Source organism: Teleopsis dalmanni, chromosome 2 (genome assembly GCF_002237135.1).
Source record: "Teleopsis dalmanni isolate 2A chromosome 2, ASM223713v2, whole genome shotgun sequence".
In the NCBI taxonomy this organism is placed as follows: domain Eukaryota; kingdom Metazoa; phylum Arthropoda; class Insecta; order Diptera; family Diopsidae; genus Teleopsis; species Teleopsis dalmanni.
The window spans coordinates 39,366,977-39,379,189 of record NC_051847.1 but is presented as its reverse complement, the minus strand read 5'-3'; the positions used below and the strand labels follow the sequence as shown (position 1 = coordinate 39,379,189).

The 12,213-nt window shown below is 30.2% G+C and overlaps 1 protein-coding gene across 1 annotated transcript; it reads left to right on the top strand.

The window, feature by feature from the left end:
- The first annotated feature begins 9,060 nt into the window (after positions 1-9,060).
- LOC119684606 (general odorant-binding protein 56h-like) lies at positions 9,061-9,704 on the top strand. The gene is made up of 2 exons (XM_038098683.1): positions 9,061-9,169; positions 9,249-9,704. Exons 1-2 carry the CDS (start codon positions 9,122-9,124, stop codon positions 9,588-9,590), a joined length of 390 nt encoding a protein of 129 aa, XP_037954611.1. The 5' UTR covers positions 9,061-9,121; the 3' UTR covers positions 9,591-9,704.
- Positions 9,705-12,213: the final 2,509 nt, after the last annotated feature.

The window sequence follows — 12,213 nt, the reverse complement described above, 5'->3', positions numbered from 1 at the left end:
GCTCCATTGTCACACAAATGTTATAGAGATTCCTAACTTCATTTTCACATTCTCTTACATTTTCCTTATTAAAGTCGATATGTTTTTCCTGAGACTTTCGCAAAAACTTTACATCATCTGAGGAGATCAAAATGTCAACTATTTCTAGGATATCGCTTCCTATTATGGCATCATATTGGACATCATCATCGTTTAACACATGAAGATTCAAACTGGTTTGGATACCATCTAAATCAACTAATGTTATGAAGCTGCCTAATGTTTTAATCTCTTTTCCTCCTATACCCGTCAATGTTTTTCTCCTAGCTTCCAACACAATGTTTCCTAACCGCAAACAAGTGGAGTGTCTGATGATGCAGACATCGCTACCCGTATCGATTAGAGCACGTACCTTCTTCCCATTTATTCCTAAATTTTTCAAAACTCTATTAGTTCCATTTCGACGCACATCATTAATAGTTTCTATAACGAGAGAATTGTTTTTGTTTCTATTTCCTACTACCTTTTCTGGACGTTTACATTCGAATGCTTTGTGCCCTACCTCTTGACATCTAAAGCATTTATAATCTTTGATTTTGCAACTATTAGCAATATGATCCTTACCTCCACACCTATAACAACGCTTTCCATCTTTTCTATCCTCTCTTTCTATTTTTATGTCTTGTACCCCAGTATGTTCTGTTTGAAGTTTCCCTCCTGTAGTGTTTAATGACGAGTATGTGTTTCTCCTGATCTTTTCGTAAATACTTAGCTTACTCTTTAAATCATTCATGCTCGTTGCCTGGTATAATATGGTTTTGTTTGCTCTACTGTCTGGAATTCCTTCTATAAAATAGTCTATTATGCTCATTTCATCTAACTGAATTTGATTTGCTATTTCAATAATACTATACAAATATTCTCTTAATGATTCAGTTGGTTTTTTCCTTCGTCCCTTTAACATGGCATGAACCTCGTTCATTGTTAAATTTACTGTGAATTCTGCAATTAATGCTTTTTTGAGCGACACCCAATCCTTTACCTCTAACTGGCTTCTGACAAACAATTTGGCTGCGCCCTTGAGTAGCTGCTTAGCATAGATAAATTTTTGTTGATCGTTCCAGTTTACGCTAATAGCCATTTCTTCTAATTGTTCTACCCAAATCTTAACACTTGGTTGACCCACCCCTGCAAATGTAGTGAGAGAGTCTTCCACATCACGAAGCGTAAACAGTGAACGTCCTTGTATCGTTTTAACAGTTGCCATTTTGTCAAACTGTATTTCTTTGTCTTCTACATTTTCGCGCGTTTCTAATTGATAATGATCAATTAATCTTTCTCTCAATTCTTGCTTTTTGCCTTCTGTATTTAAATTTAATCTTCTAAGCTCACCTCTTAACCCTTCTATACTCAGCGCAATGATACTGTTAATATTCATGGTGCCAGCGTTATTACAATCTTTTCAAAAAAAAATTAAAATTATGACTAAAAAGTAAATAAGTTTAAAAAAAATAATATATAAATTACAAGCTAAAAAAATTAAAACGTATCAATTTCAATACGCAATCAAATAAAACAAAATGTGTACTTAAACAAAATATAAAAATTTCTGCCAGTCTCCACTGCACCGCCAGCACCCGCTACGTATCACCTTCGTCGCTCGCCAACTTCATCAGAACAGCTTTTGCGTTGTTTGTTTTACCACCTCAGTGACTACATTCACCTCTGTATGTACTGCGTTTACTACTACGTTTAACAAAGCACATGTACTCACACACACAGCTTGCTAACAACTTCGATCACCACGCCGACGCCAACTAATAACAGCAATTCTTCTTCTTTTTTTTTTTCTTTTAATTTGTGTATTTCACAATATGCAGCTCGCTTAGAACGGATCAAACATAATTTTGTTTAACTCCACAGTTATTTTAGTTAGTTTTTCATTGTTATGTTTGTCGCTTTTAGTTTAACTTTATTCAAATTTTTTATTTATTAATTTATGTCACATATTTGTTTTTAATAACTTCAGTGTAAATAACAATTTTCAATCATTCAAAGTTTAAAAATTTCGATGTTTCTTAAATCACAGCTTTTGCATTTTTTTATAAACTCGTTCATATATTAAATTTACACATATGCATTACATAAACACCATTTTTTTTTTATTTGACTCTTAGGTTGAGCCCCCAAAGTTTGTAGGTTCTAGACCTTAAGTTTATTTTAATAGTTAATTTTAAACTAATTTTAATAGTTAATTTTAAACTAATTTTAATAGTTAATTTTAAACTAATTTTAATAGTTAATTTCAAACTAATTTTAACACGCACGCACGAATATGCTTCTTTCCTCTACGAGCTGCTCACTCTCACTACTCCTTTTTACTTCCACTCACACCTCAAAGCAACGGAGTTGCCCTGCGCTCTTTTCTTATGACAGCGACGTAACTCTACTACTTTTAATTACTTTTGCGCCGCTGTCATACCTACTTTCCTACATGAATATAAGAAGTTTGGGATTTATTGGATGTAATAAAAGCACAGGCTTTTAAAGTGAGTTATATAAAGCAAGTATAGCTTTTATAGAGTTCAAAACTTTGTTCTAGAAGATTATGAAGATTCACTGAACCGACCATTGTTAGGTTCTTTTTAAAAAACTCAAAGTAAAATGAGCACATGTTTGCTTGAGTGGTGAAAAGTACAGCCTTAAGACATGTCATCAACGTTCTTAATGAAATAAGTAATTATGTGGGAATGCCACAGAGAATTATAATGATCGCGGTTCGGCATTTACATCGAAGGAATTCGAACGGTTTTGCAACGATAATGGCATTCAATATATTTCTAATTTTGTACGAACACCACGAGCAAATGACTTAGTCGAACAACTTGGTAACAACCTAGTAAATGTTGACCAAGACATACCTGGTTTCCAACGTACTCAGCGCATTATTCATCCGTATATTCCAACGACAAAATGAAATCATGGTGCGCTTTACCCCAGATCAGCGACGGTGAAGATCAAGGTGCTGAGGACGACAAAGGAAACAACTCAATTATGGAATCAAAACTGCTTTTTAACTAAATCAAAATGACTTCTTACTCTTCATTTGCGGATATGGGGTTAGAATATTCTCGAAGGGGTCTGTCGTAAGAGGCGACTACAATTCCGGTGCTATGCTGATACCGTTTAGGAGTGCACATGGTAGTTAGTGGCAGGACATTTGCGACACTCGACCAGAGGTGTAATTCTGGTGCTACGGGGGGCCAGTGAATTGCTCTTTAATAGCACCAAAAAATAGTAATTAAAACATGCTTTTATCTATATATATATTAATTTAATTGCATAAAGAAATGTATTATTTAGAGGAATTTGTTCCTAGTTTATTAATAATAGATTTAAATAAAAGAGATTCTGCAAGAGAGTATTTGCATGCCCCACTTTATTGGATTTTTAAAGATAATTTGCTTTCATGAAAATAATCCAGAGTTTATAATTTTAGAAACTATAAAAATTTCCGTCTGAGGAGAAAATATATAACAATTAATTTATATATATTTACATATTCTTTTGATAACAAGGAAGGAGACGTGCAAATTTAATGCTATGTAATGGTTCATTGAAGTATATCAACTGAATATATATCAACAATTGAAGAACTTGTATACGATGACGGAACTTAACTACTTGCAGTAAATACATTGAATATATGTTATATTTGTAGCAATTTTATTTAAAATAATTTTTTTTTTTAAATTTTTATAACTATAATCTTCTATTTTAAGTTAGTCATAAGTTAGTTAGCATATCAAAAATTATATTGATCGTATTATGTCCCTCTAGTTTAAGGATGATCAGACAAACGTTTTAGGGAAGACAGTCTTCGTTTTTGTAGATATAGACTTATGAATCATTGACACAACAAAAATATATTTAAGCTCTTCATTTTTCGTGCTATCAGTTTTTTCATTCATTTCATACAACTTTTCTTTGGTACAAAATATAGTTTATAACATGGTAATGGTATGATAATGGTTTATGGGTTAGGCTAACCACTGCGGACCTAGTTTGATCTATTGTGAACCTAGTTTATTACATACTATTTATGTTTCATAGTTTGTCAACTACAACAGTATTTTGTTTTATTTACTTATAAGCTATGAGAGACTTGAGAGGTTAACAAGAGTTTTGAGTTCATCTAGACTGCTTCGATTGACACAGAATGTTGGCTGAACATTTCGTACCCACCATATACCCATGATTTGGCACCCAAAGAATATTACCTATTCGGAAACCGATCGGAAACGATATTATACATTAATGTTGTTTCAATATATCATGCTAATGCTCATTTTTTTTTTAATTATAAGTAAATAAATAATAGAAATTTTATGTATAAATTCACAGAAGATATCTTGAATGTCACAGATCTAAGGTAGTTGAGAGAAATATATTAATAATATATTTTCTGTTTACTAGATCTTTGACACGGTTTAGGAGATATGTACAAAAAAGTTAACCTGTATGCTTATTGCTATATAAATGCGCAATACCATTTGCAGGAAATATATAGCAATTCTTTATTTATGTTCATCGTACATAATACCAAGCGGTACTTCAATGTTTATATGTAATAAATATATCTTCTTGGGTTTAAATATACGAAACGATCCACTTAGGCGTCTTCGGTGTTTCAACGTTCAAGGTTCGCCAAAATATTTACATATGCTGAAAATATGTACCAGCGCCGATATTATTCAATTACCTTATCTAATCGTATGCGGAACCAGGGTTAAGGGAAGCAACAAGTGCCGAACTCAAATGCCGTGAATGGAAGGGTTGAGCCTTCATCGATAATATATATTATAAAGAAATTTTGTTACTCAAGAATTTGGCTTAAATATTTATATATTTAAAATTCTATAAATAAAGTATTGTTATTTCTGTACACTTCAAAAAGATGAAATAGTTTTGTTTGCTGCACTGCAATTTAAAACATTTTTAAGTTTTTTAAGTTATTAGTAACTCTTCAACAATTTCAGTTTAATTAAACTTTATTTGAAAAGTCAATTTAAAAAATTGTATATATTTTGTATGAAAAAAATTCAATCATTAAATTACAAACTTGAACTTCACCGTCTATCCTTGTACGCCTTGTATGGCTTGTATGGCTTGTATGGCTTGTACAGTACGTTTCAAGTTCATTATAAAATAATAAGCAATTTTGTGTTGCATTTTAATTAATTTGCCAGATGTCTGTGAAATGCAAATGAAAGAAATGCGGCACTAGCAAATAAGCAAAATGAAGTTTTCCCTCAAAATGGAGAAAAATCAGCATTCAAAACAATTTCATTACCACTTTTCTTACAAATTAAATATGTAACCAAGTAGAAGGACGAAAAGATGTGAATTTTTATATAGTCGTTTGCATACAGAATTCTATGCAATATCCGAGAATTTGTTTTATTTATGTGATTTCTGCATAATTTTGCAATAGAAAAATAAGTAATAGAAATTACCTAGCCAAAGGTAGACGAAGTCAATGCACGCATTCTAATAAAGAAAACAAGTAACGAGACGACGAGGTAGATAAGGTAGAAGGTACGGTAAGGCGGAATTATATGGAAAGCCTCATAAAAGCCTAGGCAAACAAATTGAATGAAATCAACTCGTTAAAAATAAATAGACTGATGAATGGCAGAACTATAGGAATGAAGCGGTACAACATTTGAAACACACAGGTGAGGTTGCCACAGAAATCTGGCATTGCTTGGTAAGTTCCAACGAAATGGAAAAGTAAAATAAATACAAATAAAAAATAATAAGAAAAAGATGTATAAGAGTAGCATAATACACTGCAAAAAAAAAACACAGAAGAAGGTACACAACGCATCAGAAAATATGAAAATTAAGTCTTTATGCAGAATATCAGTGTATAAATTATTTACTTACCTCGACTTGACTGGTGGTTTATTATGCTGTGAAGTCATTTATAGCTGCAATTGTGCCTTGGAGCAATGAAATAAAACAAAAATAAAAAATAGAAAAAATAAAACAAAATTGGAGGACAATGTATGGGTTACAAATGGCAATTTCAATGAGTTTGCCATCTCATCACTGGTGTTTGTTGTTGCAACATATTGATGAACTCCGACATATTTTCTTTGTTAGAACTCTAAAGAAAAACGGAAATCCTTCAGGGAATAATAATGAAATACATACTTCAATGTTAGCAGGCAGCGTTGTTGCTATTTTCCATTGTTTACTATGAATTGTGCAGGATTTGCAAGTGTTGGCTATACAGTGCTAACGCATTATTAAGTGGCAACTAGTATGCAGTAAGGATGGTCTTACGCAAAAGATATCAGGATATTGCACTATGCGGAAGTCGCTACTCATTCGTGGGAGTATGAGTATATGCAAATATCTTCTTTTTGCATTATGTAAATAAAGCATTGCATATATATAAAAATCATACGCAAACCTTTTAATATTGCACCCAATATATAGAATTAATAAAGGATTTTATGTTGGTGGTGTTAGGTAGAAATAAATATTAAATTTAATTATTCAACTAATATGTCAGATGTCCGATGTCCGGTGTTAAGCAATAAATTGTTCATGAAATTTAATATAAAAAATTTTAAACTTTAAATAGGGTTTTGACAATTAATTTTAACTATAAAATGATTAAATGTTCAATTAAATTAATACATAAATAATTGCTTGTTATGCTGTGTTAAACGTATTTAATTGATTTTTCGAATATGTTAACAAATTATTTATTTTATGTAAAATTACTAACGCGTAAAAAATTTATTAAATTCTGTATTGCGACTACGTAATCGTTAAGCTTAAATTTTATTATTAAAAATCTAATGGTTTGATAATGACAATAAAATTATTATTCTTATGGAAAAAAAAAGAAAAAAAAATTTAAAAAATTGTTGATAAATTTATTATTTTATTGTGTAAACAAATGTGTTAAATAACAAAATATTTGTGATATAAAAATTAATATAAACTTCACAATTCAATGATTTTGAATAATAGTTGCAGTAAAAAGTGTAAAATTGGTGATAATAAACTCAATAAAGCATTAATTAAATTAATTAAAACTGTTTTAATATGTTAATAATGATTTGAAAAAATAAAATAGATTTAATAAGTATCTATGGAACGATACACAAGCTGCAATTTTAACCCTTTAGATAGTTTACTTTAAATGCGATTGTCTTTGTAAGTAATCCAATGGAGCTTTCGATTGGTAAATCTTGACTGAATCTAGATTTATACTTGATCTGCCGAATTTTGTTGCCCAATCGAACATTTTTAGAGTAATCTAATATTTTTTGTATCAGAATTAGTAGATATTTATATTTTTCATAAATACATATCTCGATTTAAATTACACAATTTGTCTATTCATAAAACAACTGTTAATTCTAGAGTGATCTTGCTACTCTGGTTAAATATCTAGAGTGTTATAAATTAAACTCTAGTGTTATACATTTTGCCTCATATTTACCAATCGAAAATCAAAATTGCACTAAAAGTGCATTAAAAGTGCATTAAAAGTGCATTTCGTTTGTAAAAATTATTCCTGCTTTATCAATCGAAAATGTCTTAAGAAATAATTTAATAGTTTTTATAGTAATACAGATAGAAGTTGTTTATTAATATGAGTTATTTCAATATAATAGAATTAAAATAGAATAAATTAAATAGAACTAAATAGAATTAAAAACCATTTTAATATTTTTGAAAATTCACGCTACATTCGGCAACAGATTCAAAACTTTTAAGCAAAAAGTGTTAAAAGAGTATATAAGAGTTTGTCAAGATTTTTGTAAAGTTTTAAGAGACTCGGAGCAAACCCCATAAATTGTATATATTTTTGATTACCCCGACTGGTAGAATTTATAAATAAATTTCAAAATATGAACTCTTCGAATACCTATATATTTTTGATAATTCCGACTGGTTGAGTTCATAAATAAGTTTTAAAATATTAATTCCTAGAAACACCTATGTCTTATCTCTAGTAATAATTTATGTGATTTAATGTATTAATATTAGGATTGATTGAGTTATTTTTTTTATAAAGTTTTTAGGGTTTCAAAGTAATCTTATGCGAAAAGACCTAAAACAAAAATAAATTTTACAAGCTTGATTTCATAGCACCCTAAAGACTGTGTATAGAGAGCAACAGACTCATAAGTATAAAAGAAATCCAGTTAGTAGAAAACCCATTGAAACTTTTTTCTCTACTTGCAAAAATAATATATTTATCTGAATACTTATTTGAATATTTTACAACAAAATGATGTTATACATTTCGAGATGAATACTATATTGAACTGCATTGGTCTGTTAATATATTAGAGATCACATATTTACTGGAGTGATCCGACTAACAATCAAATAGATAGCAATGATATATTATGAGCTATTGTAAATTAACAACTGATTATTATTTTTATAAAATGAATGAAAAATTTTATGTCGGAGAAGTGTTTGATAACCACAAAAAACAGATTAAATCACATCTATCTCCAATAAAATCAAATGATACACTTCTGTCAAATCATTAATAAACATATGTACTAATAATATTTAAATTATTGAATGTAAAGTAAATGATTTTTATCGTTTTTTAATATATTAATGAGCAAATTCAAGGTTGTCTGCAAATTATACATATTAAGTTGTTAAGAGTACACAACTGTACACAAATTTTCATAATCATACGCCATGTGGTCCCAAAAAATTCTAGATTTTTTATAAAAATATATAATTATTAATTTGTAGCGTGTCGTGTAGTTTCTATATGCAATTATTTTTGAGTTAAGTTAAATTAAATAAATTAAAAAAATTATTTTTTAGTAATTGTAATTGTTTGTAATTGATTTGAAGTTCATGTTTTAGTTAAGCAAATATTTCAGGCGTGAATAAAAATTAAACAAAACAAAGTCAAATTATTTCCACATATCGAAGCAAATTAATTAATTTAAAATTTGTGCTTAATCATCTTGTATAAAATTTTCATATAAAATGAACTGAAAATTCTGACAAACAACAGAAACAATTCTCAGCCAAGCCATTCTCACATCATTTGAACGAAATTTAATTTTCTTTTGACAAAATGAAAATTTCAATTTTCCTAATTGTTGCATGCTGTGCTGTAGCCTTGGTAAGTTAAACAGGATTTTAACATTTTCATTACAGATATTTATTTTTTAAATTGTTGTTAACAACTTTAAAACGTTTAGTGCCAAGAGCCCAATAAGGATATTTTGAAAATTGGTACAGATTGTGCTAAGGAAAATGGGGTCACCGATAAGGAATATATGGATTATCATGCTGGTAAAATAAAGGGAGCCGATGTTAAAGAAAATTTGAAATGTACCAACAAATGCTTTTTAATTAAAAATGGTTTTATGGATGAATCTGGTAAATTTATGCCTGAAGTATTCAAAACAAAAATGGCCGGTATGGATCCTAAAGTATTGACTGAAGGTTTAGAGAAGTGCAAGGGAAAGGAAGCGGCAAATGTTTGCGAAAAAGCATTTTTAATTTCGGATTGCTTTTTGCAAATCAAATTACAAGGATAATGAAACTTCATTAGCTTTTCATAAAAAATTTATTTGTTAAAAATTTTGTTTGTAAAATTATCACTTGTAGGCAATATAAATAAAACACTAATATGTTATAATGTTGTATCAGCATACTCGTAATATAATTGTTTTAATTAAAAACCATTTTAGTTTACAAAAAAATAGTATAGTCGCATACTCCATTTAACCTTTTGACTTGGTTTAGGATAGTTTGTAGCGGTGATTTGGTATATCAAAGTTCACTTAAGCATAATTATTAGAAGAAAAAAAACCTTTACATGCTTATAATAACCATCAAAATAGTTATAAAGAGTTATACAAGTTAACCGCTTAGTTTAGAATAGGTTGCAGAGGTGATTTCGCACACCAAAGTCCACTTAAGCACAATTATTGGTTTGTTGTGGTAACAAGAAAAAAAAACCTTCAAACGTTTAAAAAAATCCATTAAAATAGTTATAAATATAGAAGTGTTCTGTGTATAGACAATAGTGGAAGGAACAGGTATGATTGTCTCATTTAAGTACAAGTTAACCAATCTGACAAAGCAATTAAGCACAATTTTGGACATTGTCCGATCTCTTAGGTGGGTATAAGAACGGCCCCCAAAACTAAATAATTACAAAAGTAGTTATGGTTTAGACCATATTACGCAGTAACTTGTCAGCAACGATATCGTAGTGTTAATTAGGTTTCGCTTTAGCTAGAGCAGCTGATTGGTACGTGTCTTGTCCAAATTATAGGGTAGCCAATAGCTTCATTACACAGACTTTTTCAGTTGTGGTGAATATATTTGTCTAATGGTCGCCTTTGCTGTTGCGAGTACAATACTGACGGCCGGTGAGCAGTATGCCTACTTTGGTAATCTTTTCAGCTCGTTATTGTCGATGGGTTTAGGTACCAATATAAATACCAATGATGCTTCATGCTTCCGAAAAGTATGTGAAAAAATTTATTTGAAAAGCTAATAACTGATAGTTGTTGGGGATGAAACACACAGAAGAAACCGATGAACAGAGCTAAATAAACTCAGTTCGTCAAGCTGATCTATATACATTATTGAGTTTTAGTCGTTTCTTTAAATAATCTTGTCGAACCAAATAGGGTGTACATCACAGTTTTTGCTGAACTCAAACCGTAATAATTTAATTTTCATTTTCAAGTCCTGCCAAATACCCGTTATTAGTGATCTTTTTGGATCACTATTTCCTATATTAAAGTATTTGTCAATAATTTTATTTTGAAATAATATTTTTCGCAACTACCATGGGTTGCGCTTGTGCCCTGCCAAATATATATTACTATACAAGTACAACTACATATGCTTTCAAGTGATTGATTATTATTAATTTATTATGTTGAAGCTGTTTTGAGCTAGTGCACTTAAGCACTTATAATCTTTTTTAACTCGAGGTATTTTCAAAACCCCTCTTTACACCTTGACTAGATTATTGTTTATCACTTCATCAGACTAAGCAATAATTGATCTCAGATCTGCATAGCTCCCCGACGAGCCTGTAACCATTTTGAGATTCTATAATGCAGTGTTGGTAAGCTTATCAGTTTTCGTAAATAATTGCACGGCTCTATCGTTTACGTATATTTTGATCGGATTAATCTTGATGTCTCTGAGAATGTAATTAAAATTAATATTTTTTTAAATATTATTTCGAGTAACATGAAAATTATATTTAACAAATGCAATTATTTCTATTAGTTAGTTTGTTTTGGGCTCTTTCGAGTCAGCTAGTCCAACCTAACCTAAACCTAAAAGGCAACTAATAAATTTATAGCCTGAAGGCTTAAATTAAAAGTCTAACAATCTTTATTTTTGGGTAGGAATAGGCTAAACCCGGAAATTGTAAAACCGTTGATTAAAACATCGATAGCAAACCAACTATTTTCAATAAATAAATTTGAGGAATTTTTAATTTTCTTAAGCAAACCAATAACAAAAAAAAACAACATCTTATTTAATAAACAAAAGAAAAAACATTGTGCAGAAGATACATCCGAAAAAGAACAAACCTCAAGAAGAGGAAACATTGAATGTTTTGATGCCATAACAAAGGATAACAACAGCAACAAGATGTGCTGCATAGGCAAGGATATGCAGTGTGGCATGTTGCCAAAAGCAACAAAAATATCTGACTTAAAAAGGTCAACAAAAAACAAACTAAAGGAAAATAATAAGTAGAGTGGTTGATGGAGAATAAGAGTAAAACGCGGAAAGGGAGTGTGGTAAGGAAAAATTTTCAATAATTTGGTAATTCAAAGTATGAGAATAAGTAAAGTGGCTTGGTTGCATTTGTGGCAAGGGAATACAAGTAACAAAATTTAATAATCGATTTCTATAACAAAAAAAACGAATATAAATGCAAACATATTGAAACAAAGCACAGCAATAAGGATGAGAAATCCGACAAACTCAATGCCGTAATGCCGAGGAAGATGTGGCACAGATACACGCACAAAGCTACTAACAATACAACTTGGAATTGGCAACGCAACGAAATCAGTACAGAAAAAAAAAAAGGAATTAAAATCCTTGGTCGGTTTTTGCAGTTTCCGAAATGAGCTGTCATGTCATAAGTTCGTATAAGAACATCACAGCAGTAACAGC